Source organism: Rana temporaria, chromosome 5 (genome assembly GCF_905171775.1).
Source record: "Rana temporaria chromosome 5, aRanTem1.1, whole genome shotgun sequence".
Taxonomy (NCBI): domain Eukaryota; kingdom Metazoa; phylum Chordata; class Amphibia; order Anura; family Ranidae; genus Rana; species Rana temporaria.
In genome coordinates this window covers 44,734,939-44,759,486 of record NC_053493.1, presented here as the reverse complement: position 1 = coordinate 44,759,486, position 24,548 = coordinate 44,734,939, and the positions used below count along the sequence as shown (strand labels likewise).

The window sequence follows — 24,548 nt, the reverse complement described above, 5'->3', positions numbered from 1 at the left end:
CATCCCATCATGCTATCCCCCCATACTGCCCTCCACTGCCTCACTTCCATCCAATTTTTAAAATATATATAATAAAATACCCTCTGCCCTACTGACCATGTCCACTGCCCTACTGACCATGTCCACTGTTCTAATTACAATATCCACTGCCCTACTGACCATGTCCACTGCTCTACTGACCACATCCACTACACTACTATCATGTCCACTGCCCTACTGACCATGTCCACTGCCCTACTGACCACGTCCACTGCTTAACTGACTGACACCATTCACAGTCCACACTGACACCACTGGCAGAACTACCAGGGTTGCAAAGGTGAGGTCTGAGGCCAGGGGGCCTTTCATGGGTTCTTGCACCAGGGCCCTGAAGGTTCTAGTTACACCTCTGTGCAGCGCGCTTCGCGCATGCGCAATAGGCACCCGGCTGTGAAGCCACAAGGCTTCACTGCTGCTTTCCCTAACAAGAAATGGCAGCAGCAGCACCTGAGAGCCAAAAAAATAGACTGGGGTGAAGACGTCGCTGGATCCATGGACAGGTAAGTGTCCTAATATTAAAAGTCAGCAGCTACACTATATGATTTTTTTTTTCTAAAGAAGCTAGCCTGGAGCTCCGCTTTAAAGTAAGGTTACTGGAAGATGAATTATGGTTACTATGAGATGCAGCATTTGCACATTTTCTTTTGCCTTATTGAATAAGTATAATGGTACATAAAAAAGGAAAAAACTTCTCTGCATTTTGCCCGTAAATTTCACTATCGGTTACAATGGCAAGTTTGATTAATTGCACACATGCCAAGGTCAGACACAGTAAATTAAAATGGAGATTTGCAATAGTCTGAACTGCATGGTAAATTAATACTAATCAAGGTGAGCAGCTTAGACTTAAATGCACAGGGGGTTTTAATTCTCCCTACAAATACTTTATTCAGTATATGACTTTAAACTATTGATATTATCCTGGAACCCTCCATAAAAAGCAAACAAACAAAAAAAATGTATAAAACAATTTGATGAAGAGTATCTTGTTGCCACAAAACAAATGAGTAATGTACACTATTCAGGTATACTACATTTGGTTTTCTGCTTTAAAATGACTCTGTCACCATTGTGAAAAAAATAAACAGGCAGATCCAGGGGCAGATGTCGTCTGAGACTTGACCCTTTTGGATGATTTTGATGGCGTGTCTGCCCCTTGGCTTTGCAGTTTCTCCCACCATTCATTATGTCATTACTATGTTCTACCTACTCAGGGCAGTGACAGGTTCTCTTGATAGGGTATACCCTCACCCATTGTTATATAGCTGAAACAATATATACTTGTTAACCTACAAATCATCATAAAACATTGGCATAGATAATATTAACTACAATGGTAAACAGTGTCGTAATAACTTGCAACCGGTATACTATAATGCTAAAGTGCACTCAAGGAATGATAGTGCTTAGACCCAGGTCCTACTGCAGAGGAACCCTTGTCTATAAGCAAAACATGAAGACCTTGTAGAGCAGCTATCTTAAGAGACAATATTTTGCCCTAGTTCTTCGGCTAGCTAGCGCTGGGGCCCACTCTTTATAGCAAGTGCACATAAGAACAGTTCCAATAAAGTTTGCACTTAGTGGTAAAGGCTGCTAGTCGAATGTTCAGTCCCTATGTGTTCATTCTCTACCAGTAGCAACAGGTCTAAGGCAGCAGTGCCCTCTCACCAGTCCCAGCAATACAGCAGCAGTTGTCCCGCTATTTAGATGTTCTCTGGATCTGCCTAAAGTGGCTTTGTTCTTCAGTCCACAGGTTAACAGTGATCTGGTCTCCCTGCAGCAAGACACAGTGGGTTATTTACGAAAGGCAAATCCACTTTGCACTACAAGTGCAAAGTGCACTTGAAAGTGCACTGAAAGTGTACTTGGAAGTGTAGTCGCTGTAGATCCGAGGGAGACATGCAAGGGAAATTAAAAACATAATTTTAGCTTGCACATGATTAGATGATAAAAACAGCAAAGCTTCCCCTCATTTCAGATCTACCCCTCAGATCCAAAGCCCAGGAAAAAAACAGCCCTTTCCCTGTCCTTATGTCTGTCTCACTCTGGGAACTGTAATTCAATGGTCCGTAGGCTTCCACAGTATGGCTCCCTTACTGAACTTCAACTCCGATAGTCCAATGTAGCCAGCATATACATTTCTTGACCTCTTTCACCATGTATTCTCCCCCTGGTGGCAGTGACATAACACTAGTATATTCAGTATGACAGTTTGAGGGGAGCACACAGAGAGCAACTGCAGTGTCCTAGATTTGCTCTCTCACTCCAAACACCTGGCTACACCGATATCCAAAAAATACAAGGTAATTCCTAAGTCTCCAAGAGACATATAGAGCAGTGGGGGGGCAGAGGGAAGCAAGGAATTAGTTAGTCAGTGGATAAAGTAAGATTATTTTTAAAGGAAACCTGTGCTCAAAAAAAATAGGGCTCTGAGGAAGAGGGGATCTCCCTTCGAAATGCGTTAACCATCTGGACGGTCCTCCGGTACAGTCCTGGTAACCTGGTTGCTTTTTCTCCCATTGTGGACTTTAATATACTTTTACTATCCACTTGTTTGTGAGTATGTTTGCTTCTTTTTGATTTTAATAATAAACAATACTTGGGTAATGCGCAAGGTTTATGCGCCCCCTCCTCATCCTTTTACAGTGTTCCCATTGGGTATCCCCTGATCCTTGGAGGGCAGCAGGGCCTGTGTATGTACTGGGAGCCATATGAATTCCAGGCTTCTTCCATTGCCATCGCACTACTGTTGAGCGTATGAGATTTTGTTTGACTGAAATAATAGATGCGGATACAGGATATTGATGTCCAGGTTGATTTTCTTGCCTAACAGATTGTTTCTGTAGCATAAAAATATGCGTTCAGCTCTAAAATGACCACTTTCATTTTGGAGCTGGAACCTAGAACAATGCGGACAGTTATCTTGTTTATAGCTGATCTGACTGGCCCTGCATAGTGCAGTTTAGTGAGGCCCGGAATGGAGAGACAGCAAAAACAATAATGCCGCGTACAGACGGTCGTTTTTTGTGATGGAAAAAAACGACGTTTAAAATCATGAAATAAAACGACGTTTTTGAAACTTCATTTTCAAAAACGACGTTGCCTACACACCATCGTTTTTCCAAAATGCTCTAGCAAAGCGCGGTTACGTTCACCACTCTTTTCCATTGAAGCTTGCTTCATAACTAGCTTCTGAGCATGAGCGGGTTTCAAAACGTTGAAACAAAAAACGACGTTTTGAAAAACGACACAAAAAATTCAAGCATGTTCGAATTTTTTTTTTGTCGTTTTTCAGAAGACATAAAACGACGTTTTCCCCACACACGGTCATTTTAAATGACGTTTTTAAAAACGAAGTTTTTTTTCATCACAAAAAACAACCGTCTGTACGCGGCATAATGAAGGGCCGGGCATGATGAGATTGAGAGGAGAGGCAACTAAGGGGTTAAAATTGCAGACGGCTTAAGGGGAGGAGGCAAAATGGAGGAATGAACTGGAGGGGAGGAGTGGTATAAAGGGGGTAGGCGGGGACTTCCGGGAACAGTTGGGGGAAGTTAGACAGAGAGGAAAAGTTTTCCCACCCACCCTCCCTGTTGTGTGTCTTTGTTGTGTTTGTTTTCTCGTCTTGCAGGATCCATGGATTTCGGGTTGTCATAGCAGCTGTGTAACGGCGGTGTCTTTGGTCATTGATGGGGGCAAAAAACAGATGTGATGGAAGTGGTGGGGGGCTCATCGGTCGTATGTGCCCCTCTGGTGTATTCCAGCGGATCGGTATGCTGGAATACGGTGATGGTTGCACTGCGGGAAGGGGGTTGTCTCCGAGCTGGTGATGCGGCTGGAGGCCTGGTATGGTGAAATATGGCCCCGCAGTGTAGTGGTGGAAAGTGTTAAAGTTCGGGGTGCTGTCAAAGACCAACAGACTGGGAGTTAAAATTTTTGTTATAAATGTTGTAGATATGTTAATTGAGCGTTATTTAATATTGGATTTAATATTTTGTTAATAAAAAGGGTGCTATGGCCAGTTATACTCCAACTCCTGTGTGGTCTATTATTGGTAAAAGGGGGCAAGGAAAAGGGGAGGTGTAAAAGTGGGTTTTGAAGGAGTAAAGGGGCGGTATTGGAAAGTTGGGGATATCTTAAATACACTGGTCAAGTTGATGTGCAGATTTGAACTGACATGTACAGTAGACTCTATTCATCACAGAGGTTAACAGAGGTTTACAGATAGCCCCAAAGGCTGTGAAGTAGGTAGAGAAGTGTGGGCATGAAGTTGTTGCATCTTCACACTCTCTTCAGGGCATACAGATCCTGAAATGTTGTGTCCTTGAAGTCAATGCATGATAACACTATGCAAGATAAGATAAAAATAAAACTGTAGAAATCTTTTACAAATGGCTATGGGGAGATAGAGGTTAGTTAAGCAGCCTATACCGTAGATAATTTGAAATCCACAGTAGAAACAGCTCCCAGCTCTACTGCCTGCAGAAACTACCAGCGCACCTGGCTGCTCCAAAGATCTTCCAGGGCAAGGGATAGGAAGGGTTAAGCACAATGCTGTCCACCTAAAAGCATGTGGTAGTGCCTCCCCTTGTGAATTCCTGGGTGTGCTGTACTCACACTGTCCTCATTGCTCCCTGCTGCTCCATAGGCAAGATTCCTCCTTAAACCGAGATGCTGATAGTGGGCCAGATTCTCAAAAGAGTTACGACGGTGTATCTCAGGAAACACCGTCGTATCTCTGTTTTTGGCCCCTAGAATCATTTTCGCATAGATACGGCCAAGATCCGACAGGTGTAAGTCACTTACACCGTCGGATCTTAGATGTAATTCGACGCTGGCCGCTAGGTGGCGTTTACGTTCAGTTCTGATTGGACTATGCAAATGAGCCTGATACGCCGATTCCCGAACGAATTTGCGCCGCGTAGTCGTCGTTTACGTCGTTTCCGTAAGCGCAAGGTTACCCCTGCTATATGAGGGGTAACCTTATGCCAGTCCGCCGTATGCCATGTTAAGTATGGCGTCGGGTCAGCGGCGTCTTTTTCCGTCGGTTACGTCGTTTTACTAAGTCGTCCGCGAATGCGACTTTACGTCAATGGCGCTCACGTCGGCGTCATTGATGTTTTCTGTCGTGAGCTGGAGCATGCCCACTGGGCTCTTTTTCCGCCCGGCGCATGCGCAGTTAGATCGGTGCGGGGGCGCGCTTAATTTGAATACAAGCCGCCCCCTTTGAATTACACGGGCATACGCCGGGCCATTTACACTACGCCGCCGCAAATTACGGAGCAAGTGCTTGGAGAATACGGCACTTGCTCCAGTAAGTTGCGGTGGCGTAGTGTAAATAGCTTACACTACACCAACGCAGATTCTTTGAGAATCTGGCCCTGTATCTTCCCAAGTCAGCATGAGCCCCCCCAGACCCAGGGTTCCCCTCCTAGGCCACTACCCGTCTCCTCAGCATGCTATCTTCCACTCAACTGCCCTGCCCTTCTCTAAAATAAATAAAGCAGTAAAGTAGTTATTGGAATAAAATATAACACAGAGAATGCAGCGTTTGTCCCCCCTAAAAAAAAACAGACATATCACTGTTATCATAAAAACAGGCAAAGTTATTACTGAATAAATAAGGCACATAAAAAGGCAAGTAAACCACCTCAGCCAGCATGGGTAAAGCACAGGTTCTCTCCGCAGGTCTACACATCTTGTTACAGCTATTACAAAGGGATCCCATTCCTGCCTGGATGATTCCGAGGGTCACATTGGTAAACAGTCCATTATATGGCTTCATGCATGCAGCCGTGCAGTGTGCAGAGTCTGCGTAATCCAGACATCCCAACCTGCAAAAACTCATTTCAGGGAGGTGACACTTCGTACCACCTAACCAGTGCCAATTAAATGCAGCCTTACCGGTGCCAATTAAATGCAGCCTGATCAGTGCCAATTAAATGCAGCTATACCAGTGCCCATGAAATACAGCCTGGTGATCACACAGAGCTCTGAAACGTATTTGAATATCCCGGCGGCAACTAACAAATTCCCGCCTCTTATGATACACGTCTCACTGATTCAATGTATCATTGGATCAGCGTTCCATCTATCTATTACAGTCCTCCACCTCGCACAGACGGGGACGTCAACACATCCACATGTCACTCAGCCACAAACAAAAGCCTGAGCAGCCGTCATGGCCGTACTCCTTACGGCCGCTTGGGCTGCTCTGTCTTCTGCCTGTGGCTGAGTGACAGGCCCAGCCGGGAGATTGCCCGGGACTCGCAGGTGTCCGTGAGCCCGCAGACGAATGCGGGAGACTCCTGCGACTCGCGGGAGACTTGGGTATATCTGGAGTACTCACTCTCCTGGCACCCGCAGCTGCCACATACAGCTGCCCATTGAGATAAAATGGAAGGTGCCGCTGTTCACGGTTATGTGGCAGGGGTTGAGTAATGCACAACCCCATAGTATGCTCTGATAACACACTATGTTATTTTCAAGAGACATTGCACTTTACAAGGGAATTTTTCCCAGAGCTTAATGAATGAGGTGAAGTTAAGCTGTCATCCAAGCACATGAATGCAAAAATGCTGTTTTTTTATTTTCCTTGCAGGTGATTGGGTATCCCTTGCAAAGTGAATCTTCAGCACAATCACTAAGATCTGAGGAAAATGTAATTGCAAATTGCAACTTTCCTTGCAAACTGAACAGCCTATTTTTCTTTATCAAATCAAACCCCTACCTGCATTCATACAATACGCCAATATGCGTGCAGATGTTTTACGCAACTGCAGCACACAACCACGTACAGCCGCATCTTCTAAATAGGCAGCTGTAGGGACCCTGGGAAAGTGATTGTGCATGTTGTATGGCCCCTGACTTGTGCAAATTCTTTATGGCAAACCAATCGTAGACGAAAAATGTAATAAGCGAAATTGGACTAGTCACTACTTATCACAACAAAATTAGGCTGGAGTCAGCAGTACATAAACATGGAAGCTTATCCGATGCCAGTGTACATATACCATGTATGGACCCATCATTCTAAAGTCCAATCATCATTTTATACCTGTAGCCAAACTATTGTTATGCAACCAATACTGAACTCAGAGTGACTTACGACATATGTTTAGGTTCTCATCAGACTTGTCAGAACAGTCATTGACAAAGTCACACATGTTGTTCTTGGGAATGCAGTATTTATTGGCACACATGAACTCCTGGGATGTGCACTGTTTATCTTGGATCAGCAATGGTGAGCAGTTCTCAAAGGATATGTCATCCACAGTCAAATCTCCAACATAGCTGACCCCACGTTTGGCTTGTAGAACAATCTGCAAATGGTAAAATATCAACAATGAGGTAGGTAGAACACAAAACGCAATTAGGAAAGATATAGTTGAATTTCTATACATTCAGGAATCTATCTAGTGAGTACATCCCTCACATTTTTGTAAATATTTTATTATATCTTTTCATGTGACAACACTGAAGAAATGACACTTTGCTACAGTGTAAAGTAGTGAGTGTACAGCTTGTATAACAGTGTACATTTGCTGTCCCCTCAAAATAACTCAACCCACAGCCATTAATGTCTAAACCACTGGCAATAAAGGTGAGTACACCCCTAAGTGAAAATGTCCAAATTGGGCTTAAAGGGTCAATATTTTGTGTGGCCACCATTATTTTCCAGCACTGCCTTAACCCCTTGGGCATGGCGTTGACAGGTTGCCACTGGAGTCCTCTTCCACTCCTCCATGATGAGATCACGGAGCTGGTGGATGTTAGAGACCTTGCGCTTTTCCACCTTTCGTTTGAGGATGCCCCATAGATGCTCAATAGGGTTTAGGTCTGAAAACATGCTTGGCCAGTCCATCACCTTTCGATCAGCTTGTTTTTCTTCCCTTTTCTTTTTTTTTTTTACTGGAGTACTGTGCTTTTTTGTTATTTTTTATGCTTTTTTCATGCTTTTTATTGCATTTCAGTACACTTCTATGTAGGAAAAAAGCAGCATGCTGTCCTTTTCTTTTCTGGAACTGAAAACCACTGGAACGCACTGTGCTGCTGTGAACTCTGCCATTGGAACCATATAACCTACTTTCCATGCTTTTTTGATGCAGAAAAATAGCACCTCACTGCATGTGGTGTGAACGGGCCCTAAAACGAATTCTTAACAACTGAAAGACAAACTGAACCAGCATATTTATAAGACTCCTAGACTTTGGGTGGGGGCCTGGCTGTTATAATAATATAATAATAAATAATGGAAAAGAGTACCGCTCCAAGCCCTGCGATCTATCCATGATGTGAAACATGTTAGCTTTTTTGTCCCCTATGTCCACTTTCTACCATTGATTGCAGTGTTGCATGAATTTTTGGAAGTTATACAGCTTTGGGTTTTATCCTTTGTTCATTTTGTTTCAATAAATCGCCTATCAGAGTGCGGCAGTCCAGGAACATTTCTTTTTTCCACATACCGTATTTTCCGGCGTATAAGACGACTTTTTGGATGCAAAAAAATGCATTCAAAGTCGGGGGTCGTCTTATACGCCGGGTACGGTCTCCGTGCAGCTGCGATCGTCATAATTTCAAAGCTGCGCGCCGTCTTCTCAGCGCGTCCTCGCTGTCCTGTGATAGGCGGAACAGAAATCTTCCCAGCAGCGCCTCTGTTCTGTTTTCCGCCTATCACGGATGCCTTCTCATCCTCGGACGAGATGAGAAGGCATCCGTGATTGGCGGAACAGAGGCGCTACTGGGAAAATTTGTGTTCTGCCAATCACAGGACACGCTGAGAAGACGGCGCGTGGCTTTGAAATCATGGACGCTCGCAGCAGATGGAGACTGTCACCGGCCTGCAAAACGTGAGTGATGGCACAGTGGGGGGGAAAGTGGGGACATGTAATGTGATGGCACTGTGGGGGCATGCACTGTGATGGCACTGTGGGGGCATGCAATGTGATGGCACTGTGGGGGAAAGTAATGTGATGGCACTGTGGGGGACAGTAATGTGATGGCACTGTGGGGGAATTTAATGTGATGGCACTGTGGTGGCATTTAATGTGATGGCACTGTGGGGGCATGTAATGTGATGGCACTGTGGGGGCATGTAATGTGATGGCACTGTGGGGGCAAGTAATGGCACAGTGGGGGCATGTAATGGCACAGTGGGGGCATGTAATGGCACAGTGGGGGTATGTAATGGCACAGTGGGGCTTGGAAAAAAAAGGGGGTAGTCTTATACAGTGAGTATATCCCAAAACCGAAAATTTTCCTGGAAAATTAGGGGGTCGTCTTATACGCCGACTCGTCTTATACGCCGGAAAATACGGTAATAATACATAATAATATAATGGTTTCAATATACTAGTCACTGCTCACTGCTTCAGAATAATTCTGACTGGGGCACCCTACTTAAAAAAGGCTGCTATAGCACTTCACTCATTTGGGTGCTCACTGCAGGAGTGAGGAGCTGGTGCAGACTACAGAAATAATACATCTAACATTATTGAAAGGACAACACCCCCAGTAATGGAAGCCATCCTCAGGTAACACATTTTGTCAACCACTGATGACAAAGATTGCTTTATTACTTGCTGTGAAAAAGTGACAAAAACTTGCCTATTCATTGTTAATCTAAATCTACTCAAAGTCAAAACAGGAAATATCAATGCTCCATATACTGTGTGTGTGGTTCCTCTTAAATAGGGTACCTATAATAGACCCCACCTACAAGATGATTAGCATGCCTGCTAGGCAAGTAGCACTTCCAGAAGAAGCTTAGCAGCCTTCTTATTTCTCATATCACAGCAATAGCGGCTCTAATATTTTCAGCCTTTCTTTGACTGTCTTTGTGTTTTATTGCCAAGCCTCCAACTCATGCAGAAAAAAAAAAAAATTGGTGACAGCAGGGTTTGAGTTTCCTCGTGTACATTGTCATATCTTTATATAAAGTTGTGAAACATATTACTATTTCACACAGAAGCGATATCAAAATGTCACCGCTAAAAATACCAACACTTGAGCAATACCCTCTGTTTTATGCCGCCGTAGCAGATTGCCTCATTACCTAGGCACACAGCGTTCTCCTGTTTAACATTTGAGAGATGATCTTCCAAGATCTACTGTATGCTAAACAAGATACCCGAGCGCAAATACATATCGCTTTAATTATTTGGCTAGGAGACACATTGTTGAACATATGGTAGGTCCAATTAATTACCATGCCGCTGACATTGTTTATGGTACTATATTTCAGCTTTGCTCCAGTAAATTAGACATTGCATTAAACTCCGAGGGGAATATTATAAGGGTAACAGAATGAGAAATGTATTATTAAGCTCTTGTTACAATCACGGATTTAGGGCTACTATGGTTCTCATCTCATAAAAAGGTAGAGGAAAGAGACAAAACAAAAGACACTTCTGTGAGCTATATGGGTGGTGGAAAACCAATAGGAATATTTCTACATAAAGCAGAGACAACAACAACGACAACATAACCCATGCAGTGCAATAACTCATAGTAACCAGCTGTCACCCTAGTCATAATAGCTTATTAATAACGCTTATCATTGAGCTCTCGTGGTCTATCCTATTGTGATCCTTCCCTCGCCACCTCAAATGCTCTGTACCAACCACGATTCACTGGCTGCTGGCCCTTGGATCCACCTGGACCTGTCACCGTCGCGATTGGAGCGAATGACGACCTGGGGGAAAAACACGTCACAATTGTGATGGCCCTGGAGTCCCAAAATGATGCCCACTTCCCTCAGCCACAGCGTGCCCCATGAGGCACAAACAATCTGAAGAACGCTGGGGGTAAGTCCCATAAATCCACCAAACATTAGGTGAGGGAGCAGCCCGTGAACATGTTTTTCTATGCCCAGAAGTTTTCATGTGCTGGCTGCTCCCTGCTCCCAGATACATCAGCTCCACTGAGTGATCCTGACTCTGCTGACCCAGAGGGGCCTGGTGCAATGGATAATACTGTAGCCTAGGAGAGCTCACCTATACCAACTCCAGATATTTTTGACATTCCCACTGATGAAACTGTACAGCCCACACTGAGTGACCTATTACACGCAGTCCATAAATGCACGGCCTCAGTGGTTGATCTTAAAGAGCAATTCGGGGATCCTAAAGAGACTGTGTCACTCCTTCGCCAGGACCTCCAAAAGATTAGAGAGAGAACTACAGCAGTGGAGGGTTGGGTCAGCGACCTGGAGGACCAGCTGCCCCCCTAGTCAGAGATGCCAAAATGGCTGGCCAACAAGTTATACACGCTAATAATAGAGCTGACAACATGGAGAATCGTCTTCGACTAAATAGTTGGGCTGCCTGAGAAGGTTGAGGGTTGCGACCCCGCTGACTTTGTGAAGCAATGGCTGCAGGAAATATTTGGCAAGGAGGACTTCACTCCCCTCTTTGCAGTGGAGCAGGCACACCGCACACCCCCTTGGCCCCTCCCTTCGGGTGGCCCGCCCATGCTTGCTCACTTACTAAACTACAAAAGATTGTAAGATTATTCTGCGCCTTGCCCGGGAGAAGTGTACAATCCAATATAATGGCACCAGGGTCTCTTCCTTCCCTGACTTTTCTGCTGAGGTCCAACACAGAAGATTCAAATATGTTGATGTGAAAACGAGGCTACAGCGCCTTCAACTAAAGTACGCCATGCTCTATCCAGCCAGGCTAAGGGTCACGGCAGGAGGCCAAGCTCACTTCTCTGAAACAGCTCCAGATGCGGCCTACTGGCTCGATCAACATGAACAAGACCTCCGATGTAGGCGACCAGATGACAACAGAGACTGATCCATGTGGTGACATCTCCTCAAGTCGGTATGGTTTCATTACACCTGCCTTAAGGCAACGTTTTCCTTAATGAGGGACAGTTTTCTTTTTTTATACCCAGCGAAAGGAAAAGCTACCGGTTACTCATATCTTGTTAGTGCTCTGATTTTAGTTGATGTGTGTGTACTCTTTCAGACGGCACTATGTGAATTATTATTACCAGCCATGGTTCAGATGGTGTTTGTTTCTGTGCCCGGTTGGGACACAACAATTCTTCTACCTACAATTCCCCAGGTCACAAAGGGGACTGCTCTATCTTCTAGCCATAATGACTTTAGCTCCGTTACTCCCTTTGTGCCCTGTTTCTATGGATATGTTCTATGCGCAGTTGCGCGATTATGACACACGTTGGTTACTACAAGGTATCTTACTGAAGTACAACTCTTCATCTGTCTCGTCTCTCCTGTGGTGCTGCAATTTGCTACCTTCTACTGACCACCAATCCCTAGAAGAGTCAATGACCCACTGAAATGCACCATGATTGCCTTCTTTATTTGGAAGTTTCACCCTGCTATTATAGGTCTCCAGGAGACACACCTGACACGTAACACTGCCAACTGTTTACACTATCCCTGGGTTGGTAAGGAGTATCATTCCACTTACTCTGCTTACTCTCACGGGGTGAGTGTATTGGTGCATAAAGCGCTGGCATTCCAGGAGCTGGACTCAATGGTGGACTCTCTAGGTTGTTTTGTTTTTCTATACTGTAAACTATACACCTTAACGTTAATTGTGGCTTATGTTTATATCCCTCTTCCATTCTCTAGGGAAATATTGCAACTATTACTGTCATATTTGGCTACCATGCCTGACATACCTGTTCTGATTATGGGTGACTTTAATTGTTGTCTTGCCCCCAACTAGATAGACACCCTCCAATTTCTGCCATTTCCTGGGGGTGGGCACCACTTTTAGTCATCTCTTGGTGGAGATTGGCTAGTTGGACATCTGGCATCTTGGAAACCCTAATATCAGAACAATTCTCCTGTTTTTCCAAGACGCACAGATTGCTCTCATGCATAAACCTCTGCTTGGGCATGACCACTATACCCCTATACCTAACTATACCTGTAAAGTGGAATACTTCCACCGGGGGGTATCGGATCATTCTCCCCTAACATTATGGTTGGAACACCAGGCCCCCATCCACTATATGCAGGGCTTCATGGAGACTGAACACATTCTGGCTTCAGTTGTTTCCCTCCCATGAACGCATAACCCAACAAATTGACCAATTTTTCGTTACCCATGCTCAGTGTGAAGATGTCCTTTTAAAGGGGTTGTAAAGACAAAAATATTTTCCTCTGACAGTAGCTCATAAAGTAAAAAGTAATGTTTTGCATTATAACTAGTTTGATACCTGTTGAAATCGAGCCGTTTTATTCACCTCCGTTACTCCTGAATCATTATTCTCACTGACTTCCTGGTTTGCGGTGCGCATTCATTCTTGCTACATTACGGCCTAATAGGAACTACAGTTCCCATTAGGCTTAGCCTCCATGCCTGTGAGGGATAAGAGAGCATCTTCACGCAGGGCTGTAGTCATAGGGAGGGGGTGAGCACATTCTGCTTTCCACCATGCAAAATGACTCAGATGCTGGTGGAAAGCAAGAAGAAGAGAGACAGGAAATGGCATTTTTAAACCTGGATTTCTGTATTTTGGAGGTCAAAAGGAAAAACGAGGTAAGTGATATGTAAGTGCTCTAGCTTTACAGCAATCAATTGATCTAATAAAAAACGAACCTTTAGTGTTCCTTTAAGGTGGCACACTTTTAAGGCATGGCTTAGAGGCACCTTCATAACTGAAATTAATGGAGTTAACCAAACGTGTCCCTTTTCCTTGAACAGGTGGAAGGCCAGGTTCAACAGTTAGAGTTGTCATGTGGTAGATCCGTATGATTCCGCAAGGGAGGTAGGGATGTCAGCCCAGGATTCTCTGGACCGTCTGAGATCCTTCACCGTGGAACAGAAACGTTTTTTCACAAAAATTGCATTTTATGAAGAAGGGGAAAAAACAGGCCATCTATTGGCAAAAATTGCCAGTTCACAGCAGTCCTCCCAAATTGTCCTGGAACTATGCTCATTTTACTCAGACCTATATGGCTCCCGAGATAACTACTCCTCTGAATCGCTAGCAAAATACCTTGCTTCTATACCGATACCCACCTTATACTCTGCGGCCCATCTGGTACTGGACACCCCGCTTACTCTGGAAGAGCTTCAGAAAGGGGCATGTTCCTTTCCCACATGTAAAGCCCCTGGGGATGATGGTACTTCCATGGAAGTCTATACCACCTATGGGGAGACGATCCTGCCCAGGTTGCTGGAGGTTTTCAACGCCTAGGTTGAGGTAGGCTCCCTGTCTGTTTCAATATCAAGGGCGAATGTTATACTGTTGCTTAAACTGGGAAAAGATCCCCTGGATCCTGGCTTTTATAGGCCCATTTCTTTGCTACAATGCGATGTGAAAATTTTGGCCACCGTCCTGGCGTTGAGAGTGAACAAATTTATCCTGTCCATTATACACTCCAATCAGGCAGGGTTTATGCCTCAAAAGTCAACAGCCACCAACCTCAGGCGGCTGTTCCTGAACATGCAGACTCAGGCAGATAATACGAAACAGAGAACGCTCTTTTCCTTAGCTGCAAATAAAGTGTTTGATAGTATCAGTTGGTCATACCTATGGGCGATACTGTCCAAGTTTGGATTCGGAGATCGTTTCATATCAGGGGTTGGGTACGTCTCCTGTATGCTTCACCACAGGCAACAAATAGAATATCTGATAGACAGTCATTGGCTTTTGCCTTCAGCAGGGGAACTAGGCAAGGTTGTCCCTTGTCACCCCTGCTCTTCGCTATAGTGATTGAGCCTCTGGACACTTTATTGTGTAATAGTTACATATCACCGGGTTTCGGTATAGTGAATTACACCAGTTGTTATGTACATAATTTCAGAGTTTGGGCGATTCTTGGGCCTCACTATCAATTGGACCAAATTGGCATTAATGCTGTTAGATGACGCACCTGGACAGGCAGTATCTGTCCCTTGTTTCATTCCCTTAGTGATTTTCTTTCAGATATATAGGTATCCAAATCTCCCCCATTATCACGGAATATTGCCATCTTAATATGCTCCCTCCCTAGCAGGGAAATCTATTCTAATTAAAATGATACTTATGCCCCATCTTCTATATGTCATAGTTACATAGTTGGTGAGGTTAAAAAAAGACACATCGTCCATTAAGTCCAACCTGTGTGTGTGCTTTTACGTCAGTATTACATTGTATATCCCTGTATGTTGTGGTCATTCAGGTGCTTATCTAATAGTTTTTTGAAATTATCGATGCTCCCTGCTGAAACCATTGCCTGTGGAAGAGAATTCCACATCCTTACCGCTCTTACAGTAAAGAACCCTCTACGCAGTTTAAAGTTCTCTTCTAATTTTCGTGAATGGCCGTGTGTCTCTTTTAAATCCCTTTCATTGAAAAGTTTTATCCCTATTGTGGGGTCACCATTATAGTGTTCATAATCTTTCCTCATAACTAAGGTCCTCCAGTCCATTTATTAGTTTTGTTGCCCTTCTCTGGACTCTCTACAGTTCCAGCACACCCTTCCTGAGGACTGGTGCCCAGAACTGGGCAGCATACTCCAGGTGCGGCTGAACCAGAGTCCTGTAGAGTGGGAAAATTATCATTGTATCTCTTGAGTTAATCCCCTTTTTAATGCATGCCAATATTCTGTTGGCTTTGCTTGCAGAAGCTTGGCATTGCATTTTCCACCCTAGATTCCCCCAGAGGTTTTCCCCCTAGTGAGTAGATTGCATTCATATTTTTTGCCAACCAAATGCATTATTTTACATTTTTCTACATTAACCCTCATTTCCATGTAGTTGCCCACCCTATTAATTTGTTCAGATATTCTTGCAAAGTTTTGTCATCCTGCAGAGAAATTATTGCCCTGATTAGCTTAGTATCATCTGCAAATACTGAGATTGAGCTGTCTATCCCATCCTCCAGGTCGTCCATCATTCATGAGGAAGCAAAGCCTCTACCAAGATGACTACTTCCACCTAGAGGCTCACTGCAGAACAAGGCTTAGTAAGTCAACAATGGGATGCATCATGCCAGTAGTGGCATGCGTAAGCTGTGACATCATTACTCAATATAGAGAAAATATTGAAAAAAAATACTTTTTTGCAGATGACAATTTGAACGTTTGGCGCTAATGGTTTAGCACGTGGAATTAAAACCATCATCTGTTGAACAGAAATGGGAAAATTGTTGAACAATCTCATTACAAAATAAATCAGAAAAAACAAACCTGAAAGTTAGACAAAGTTCTCAGGTAAACTTCAGCTCTCTTCCAACTTGCTCCTTGTTTACCACTTTGGGACCATAGTTCATAAGTCATGTTACCGAGATGAATAAGTACCTGTAAATCAGAAAAAAAGAACATTACATTTTCAGCATAGACATCTCTTCCAGAACCATCAGTAACTATGGGTTCATTCTGACAAGCAAGTGACATCTTCCAGACCCTTGGCACTGCTCTGAACCTTGTCAAACTAAACAGTTTTTTTCTGCCGCAGTGACCGAAAATCTCTGCAGATAAAATGAGTTGTCCTTCAGAGTGACAGAAGAGACATTGGCATGTGCCATTCCCGTGCATTTTCTGATTACCACTCCTGCTCGCCTATCTCAATAGGGAAATGTATGACCACATCTGTTCCCATCTAGGCTGTACCCAGTTTACGATACAGAGGGAAGGTTTCTACAATTGCCATCTGTCTATCGATCGTCACTCTTCGATGGTGACTTTTTAGTCCTTTCCAGCACATGTCTTCTATATAGTTCACTATTATTGTATTCGTCATAATCAAAATTATAATTATTATTGTTACAGAATTATTGTGGTAGTAGAAGCATTGTCTTAGAAGTAATAAATGCCATCACACAATAGATCACACATGGGACTATTTCATACACACATGATATATTCAAAATTTAGTGGCATGACCTACCCTGCTGATCCAATATTAAATTATTATTTAAAAAGTTTTTAGTGTCCCAAAGGCATTATGATTGGTTTGTGGACTAAAAGAGGGGCATGTGGGCTTAGTTTAATAGTCAGAACTTATCAGTTGGTTCCAATGTTCTCTCTATGCCTTATGTGTCCTATTTCTGCTGTCCCATAAAGTCTGGTATCTGCTTCTAGGACCCTGTACCCCTCCTTTGAGGCAGAGAATCCTATGCTTTCCAGCCCACTGGGGAATCTAGCCAGGATTGTGCAACACTGTATGTTTTTATATATATATATATCCAGAGACTCAATACTCAGGCTCACTATGAGCTAATGTTAGCACATAGGAAAGGAACCATAAGTAAATTCATTAAAAATTGGAATGAATGGATTACTCATCCTAGGGCCTCAAATTTTCTTTAGAATTTTAATAATTATTAAATGTGTTCCTGAACGACTACACTCCTAAACTAGATCGTATGTAAAAGATAACTTCCTACTCACCTTCCCCTCCCCTCCTTCCCGTGATACCCCTTTATGTTAATTTTGATTTTATAATATAAGATAATGAGCCATTATCCCTTGTTTACAGCATGATCCCGTTGGGGTAAACAGGGATTGCTAGTTACTTGTTTAAGCATCTGACCACTATCCAACTGGACTAAGGCCCTATATGGTTACTGTTTAGTAAAATGATAATTTGAAGCCTACCCAGGCACACTGTTTAACACAAAGTATGACTAAGAAACGGTTGTATTGTTATGACTTTTATTTGTGCTTTATTGTGTATCTTTGAAAAATACAATAAAAAAACATTTGAAAAGAGAAATTCAAGAGAAGCAGGATGGAAAATGTTTCTCTAATTTCTAAGTCCTTGTTTACACTTACATTACTGTGTGAACAACGATCTGCGTGATACAATGCTTAATCAATGCCTGTGTAACCCCGTAAATTCAGCACTACTCAGCCACAACTGCAGGCTGTTGCATGATGGTTGAAGTGCAGCTCCATTCACTTAAATGGGTCATGTTCTGGGGGCAGTAGTAATATCTAATATTGCTTTGTGGGATGATGGTGTCCAAAACTTGTAAGCAAGTTAAAATAGCCAGTTAGGCGCTGTCCCAGACAGGAGGGTAAGAGGAAATGTCTTTCTCGGTTCTATGTTTTTTTTGCGGGTTCATCTCTGGGTCCAGCCCACTAAGCCTGTGATAAAAATTGGCAGTGGGTCCTGTAAGGAGAGCAAGCTTGCTTGCTCGTTGGCAAGTGTGGAGACAGAGTCGGCTAAGGATTTGAGTTAACTCCAACAGCTTGTTTCCGACAAAGGCCTAGTAGTGAGTTAAGACTGGTGCTCATAAGAGAGAGAGAGAGATAGAGAGAGCAAATGACACCAGTGAGGAGCAGAAATATATTGCTTATCATAATTGGGATGTAAAGTCATCAGAACCTGGGGTTCGCCCCGAAGACACTAGTCCTGGAGGAGTGCTCTTGATAGACTTTGTACTGCACAAACACTACCTTTGCAGGTATGCAGGGGCAGCACACAGCCTGTAGTTAGAGTTAGGAAATTAGGGGAAGAATTATGATGCCTTTGAATGTTGGACTTTTATAAGTAATGTGTTGGAAACTTTGTCCCTGCCTGGTCTGAAGTTATTAAAGAGTTGAAATGTAACCGTCACACACATAGTCTACCAAGTGGGTCTGATACTCGGTGTGGAGTGGAGTAGTGTGAAGACACAAGTGGTTACCTAGGGTAACAGAAGTTTTACAGCAGCCTGTCGATAGTGTGCTCCTGTTATAGTTAGAACGGCCTGTAATAGCGAGGGAGATGTTGTTAGCACTCCTTCTGCCAGTGGTTTGTTTCCCAGAGAAACAGGAGCAGATTCAGGGAGGTTTCCATCCCACACAGAGGTACAGAATTTCAAGAGTTAAATTATGTGCACATGTGGAACACGGGCAGAGTACACAGCGTGGCCCACTCCACTACTGGGGAACGGTAGTGGAAAACGCTGCACAGGTGAATGTGGATGAGACTCAGCCTTGTTCCAGGGCATTGGGTGACCCTCTACAAGGTGCAAGGTGCCTAGTGTAGCCCAGAAGAACCCATACCAGGGTAGGTCTCTCATGTAACCCTTGTTTGGCACCCAACGAGGAGGGAAACATAAACAAACATAAAAAAGGTGACAAACAACTACCACCTACATACCCAGCCCCCCCCCCTTACAAACGGATAGCAAATGCGAGATCACATTTAGAGGAGTCTAATTTTCTAATATAGATAGTAGACATGTGCATTCGTTTTCGTCCGAATGCATTTTCGTCCGAATTTCAGGTATTTTCTTTATCGTTTTAAAAACGATAACGAAAACCGAAAGATCCGACATAAACAAATGCTTTATTTTCGTTTTCGTTGCGGTCGAATGAGCCTAACCTTAACTCTATTAGTCCAATATTATTCTACATAAAGAGAAAAGATTCGACATTATAGAGACATGAAGTAGAGTCGACATAGAGAGAAAAGATTTGATATAGAGAGAAAAGATTCGACATAGAGAGAAAAGATTCGACATAGAGAGAAAAGATTCGACATAGAGAGAAAAGTTTCGACAGAGAAAAAAGATTCGACATAGAGAGACATGAAGATTCGACATAGAGAATTGGAGGGAAACAACTGCGCTAAGTTAAGGAAAAAAGAGTAATTGCGCTAAACCAAAAAACATGTTATTCCAAAGGGAAAAACATATGAGGGGCATAAAGCCCAACGTGTCTATCGTGCCTCAGTAGTGGACTAAACTCGAATGAATAAATATTATACGTTAAAGTGTACTAGTGCATATTGGCAGATATGGCTTCAACCAATTAAGATTAAACCTGTAAATAAGAGATGCATAAATAAACCACTAACCATCCAGTGTGAAATCAATCACCATTAGGGTTGCCACCTCATCCCTTTAAAACCGAACACATATTAATTACACAGGTTCTGTGGCTAATTAAGGTCGTAATTAGACTCATTTGGTGCCTTACCTGCATTAAATCAGCCACAGAACCTGTGTAATTCATATGTGTTCGGTTTTAAAGGGATGAGGTGGCAACCCTAATCACCATTGAAAGGAGGATTAATACATCATAAACAGTGCATAAATCAAAAATATTGAAATTCTGAGCAACACAAATTCAATAGTGAATGGACTAAAAACAATTGATATTCTGAGCAACACAAATTCAATAGTGAATGGACTAAAAACAATTGAGAGTCAAAGTCCATATGTGTATCTCAATGAGTGCAGAAACAGTCCATGGAGACTTAATTTATAAACACCCGTGCACAGTCCAAATGGTAAATACTTGTGGTCCCAGCAAACCGCATGTGATTCCACCACCTTATTCAAAATCTGCTTACCAGATGTAAAGGCCCTAATGGACCAGACCCAGCATATCACTCCAATAGGGAACTGGATAATGGTGTATCCACTGTAGGGTGTAGCTTCTCATATAGGCTCAAAGGCAAGGATCGGGACATGCAGCGCCCCCGGGCAGGGTGTTGGGTGCAGGGCGGGTCAGAACGGCGGGGTGAGTCTCTCGGTACGGCAAAGAAGAGCTCCGATCCCCAAATGATCCGCTCACTCTCCGTCTACTCTGTCTGCTCCGGCCCCGCCCACTGCCATCATTTTTTTTTTTAAAGATTCTGTTGAATCATCTTCTTCTTTTTTTTTTTTTTTTTTTCTAGAACATTCGACAGACACCATAAGCCTTCAATTCAACCTTAATTTGGATTTTCGGACGAATGCATTTTTTTTACGAAAAACAAAATAAATAAAAACGAATTTCGTGAGTAACTAAATAAATAAATTTTTCGGACGAAAACAAAATTATGAAACAAAATATTTCAGTGTGCACATGTCTAATAGATAGCACAAAAACATTTACGGATTTCAAATGTCAAGTACACACAGAAAAAAATTACAGAAAAAAAATAGAATAGTTTAAGTTTGTAACTTACTAGCATCAAAGAGGCAGGGAAGTGTAACCGTGTTTACTGAACTTGCTTTGGCATTTATTTTGGTGCAGATATTGTTTGGAAACAAAATGTTTGCAACCGTAATGAATTGCAAATGATCCTATGTGCTAATTCCATTCATTAACATCACAAAATAGGCCTAAGAAGTAACAGTGCGTAATCTCATTACCACTCTAGTGAATATATTACTGTTTAATCATGAAGGCAAACACTGACAGCCTGATTTCACAAGTTACACTAAACGCTTTGGACTTTATTTAACCACCTCAATACTGAGCACTTTCACCCCTCCCTGCCCAGGCCATTTTTTAGCTTTCAGCTAAAAATGACAATTGCGTGGTCATGCAACACTTTTATTTTTTTCACTCAAATAGAGCTTTCTTTTGGTGGTATTTAATCACTGCTGGGATTTTTATTTTTTACAAAAAAAAAGAAAAGAAGACTGAAAATATTGAAAAAAAACGTTTTTCTTTGTTTCTGTCAGTACATTTTGTAAATAAGTAATTTTCCTCCTTCACTGATGTGCACTGATGTGGCTGCACTGATGGGCACCGATGAGGTGGCAGTGATGGGCACTGAAGAGGTGGCATTGATGGGCACTGATGAGGTGGCACTTATGGGCACTAATTAGGTGACACTAATATGTCGCACTGATGGACACTGATAGGTGGCACTGATATGTGGCACTTATCAGCACTGATAGGTGACACTGGTGGGTACTGATAAGTGGCACTGGTGGGCACTGATAGGCGGCACTGGTGGGCACTGATGGGCAACACAGGTGGGCATTGATAGGCAGCACTAATGGTCACTGATGGGTGGTGCTGATGACACTGATGGGCAGCACTGATGGCAGGAATGATGGGCACAAATGGGCATTGATGGGCAGTACTGATGAGCAGACAATGATGGGCACTGATGGGAGGCACTGATAGGCACAGATTAGTGGCATTGATGGGCACTGCTGAAGATTTCCTGTAATCAGGACACTGATGATCAGAGCCCTGATTACCTGCCCAGGTCTCCCCTGCAAAGCGATGCCGCTGATCGTCACTCCTTGCCACACACTCTGTCAGTGTGAGACGAGGGAAGTAATTTCACGGCACTTCCATACTTACAAGTGATCGGCTGTGATTGGACACAGCTGATCACATGATTAAAAAGCCGGGGCCATGGCTCTTTGCAGAGTTCGGGGTCGCGTTGTGACCTAGCAACACGGCGCGCCACGATCGGCGCGCTGCGCGCCTCCACATGCGGGTGATAGTGGCTGTTCTGGGGCACCATCATATCATGTCCTCCCAGAGCCGCACCGTGCCTCCGTCATTTGACAGTGGGAAGTGGTTAATGAGAAAAAACATATGTTCACAAAATACACATATGGCATGCCAGATAATATTAAAGCACTGGGGTGGATTTACTTAAGGCATATAAACAATGCACTCTGCAAGTGTAGTTGCTTCAGAGCTCAGTAAATGATGTGAAGCTCTGTTGACTTCCATCATCCAATCACGTGCAAGCAAAAATGCTGTTTATATATATATATATATATATATATATATTCCTTGCACCCGATTGGGTATTCTTTGCAAAGTGAAGCTTTACCTTATTTATCAAGCTCTGGGGCAAATGCACTTGCAGAATGTGCAGTCTGTGTGCCTTTCGTAAACCCACCCCAATGCTTCCAGGCATAAGGAATTATGTATTGTGTGAGATGATTTGATTATTAGACATTGCCAAAACAGACACACAAAAAGATGGTCCTACTGTAGCAAAACTGCTGATAAATTCCCTAATTGAACAATAGAATACACAATACCCCATCTCTAAAGCTGGCCACGGAAAGATAGAGAACAGTTGAATGTGCATGAATGATCCAAAGGTCACGTGGGCGAGGCCAGCGGGATGGTACCCAGCACGAAGAAGTAGTACACTACAAGTCCAACTCCCAAGCCTAAGAGCCGGTTCACACTGGGGCGACTCGTCAGGCGACTCAGCCGCCTGACAAGTCGCGTCCCATTCTATTAAAGCGGGAGTTCACCCAAAAATCAACTTTCTGCAGTTAGATCCAGCATACTGCTGGCATCTGCAGTATGCTGGTCTTTTCTTTTTTATTTTGGTACTTATCGTTTTAGCAGTATTTCTTCTATGGCTCCAAGCGGGGATTACTTCCTGGTATAGGCGTTCCCGAAGACAAGCAAGTTGATTGACAGCCTTCGATAGCGCGTCATGGCTTCCGAAAATCCACACGAGTGACACACTGCGCAGTCAGCTCTACATGGCAGGCGCAGGTGCCGTAAACAGCCAAGTGTCACCTCGGCTGTTTTCGGAAGCCGTGATGCGCTATCGAAGGCCGTCAATCAACTTGCTTGCCTTCGGGAACGCCCATTCCCCGCAGGATTCCCCGCTCGGAGCCATAGAAGAAATACTGCTATAACGATAAGTACCAAAATAAAAAAAAAAGACCAGCATACTGCAGATGTCAGCAGTATGCTGGATCTAACTGCAGAAAGTTGATTTTTGGGTGAACTCGGAGCAACGCAAGTTTCCCACCGACATAGAAAAAGATTCTTGTACGACTTTGGGGGCGACTCGGGGCGACTTGCATTGACTTCTATACAGAAGTCATTTTGCAAGTCGCCTCTGAAGTCGTTTTCAGGACGCCTTGCCGAGTCGCCCCCGAAGTCGTGCTGCCCCAGTGTGAACCGGCTCTAAGGGAGGTTCACAGTATTATATTTTTTTGAATGCAATTCCACGATAAACAATTACACTTTCAGATTACAGAAGTGAGCACTAGCAGCTTTGTCTTTCACAGATGCAGTATCCCTTGTGGTGGCAGGTTCAGTAGCCCTCAGTAACAGGTTCAGTAATACTTAGCAACAGTCTTATTAACTTCAGATTGTCACTCACCAGTCAAGAAAGCATTAATGCAGTGATCCCCCGCTGGTTCAGCCAGTAATGCAATAGAAGCAGATAAGTGCTCTTTGTCCTTTTTGAGCAGCCATGCTGAGCTGTACAAATGGCTACCTCCAATGGTTCAGCAGAGTATGACTTTTCTACAGGAAAAAATGGGGCCACGATCAAGCCAGCTTCTATCATGGCAGGGGTTGACAGCTCTGATCCTGGAAGTGCTCAGAGCTTTGACCTTTACTACCCATGGCAGATCAGAAAACACATCTTCCTCAGCATGTAGAAGTAGTGATCGGGCAGCAATCACTTCTACAAACGGGAAGAAAAAAATGTAGAAATTACGGCTGGTTATTTCCGCTGCAGTAGTTATGGCAACGGCAGCAAAAAGAGAGAGAGGGCATCTTGCACTAATGGTATAGTTTACCTTTAGGAAAACTGTCTTATGTGTCTGGGTAGTTATACACATTTTAATTATTTTTAAGTCGATTTGAATCCAAGCATTACAATTTGATATTTGCATAAAAAAAAAAATTAACATAATTTTTAATTGTTTCAATCTGCATCTCTCTTTAAAGGAGTTCTCTGACCTAAAAGTTTTAACCCCCGCTGTGCCCGGGCTGTAAAAAAATAGAAAATAAACTGTCACTTACCTGCCTACGATCCCCCGTTGTTCCGATATCGCCGTCCCGTTCTCCGGTCCCGGTCTCTTCCGCTTCCTGTGTGTCGGTG

General features: G+C 43.5%; 1 protein-coding gene across 1 annotated transcript in view; it reads right to left on the bottom strand.

Annotated features, from left to right (window-relative positions):
* Positions 1-24,548, bottom strand: part of MALRD1 (MAM and LDL receptor class A domain containing 1) — a 529,217-nt gene that overhangs the window by 210,350 nt on the left and 294,319 nt on the right. Inside the window, exons 23-24 of the mRNA XM_040352491.1 lie at positions 16,196-16,306; positions 7,148-7,361 (exon numbers count right to left, since the gene is read on the bottom strand). Coding sequence (XP_040208425.1) covers positions 7,148-7,361; positions 16,196-16,306 — 325 coding nt within the window. The remainder of the gene's footprint in view (positions 1-7,147; positions 7,362-16,195; positions 16,307-24,548) is intronic.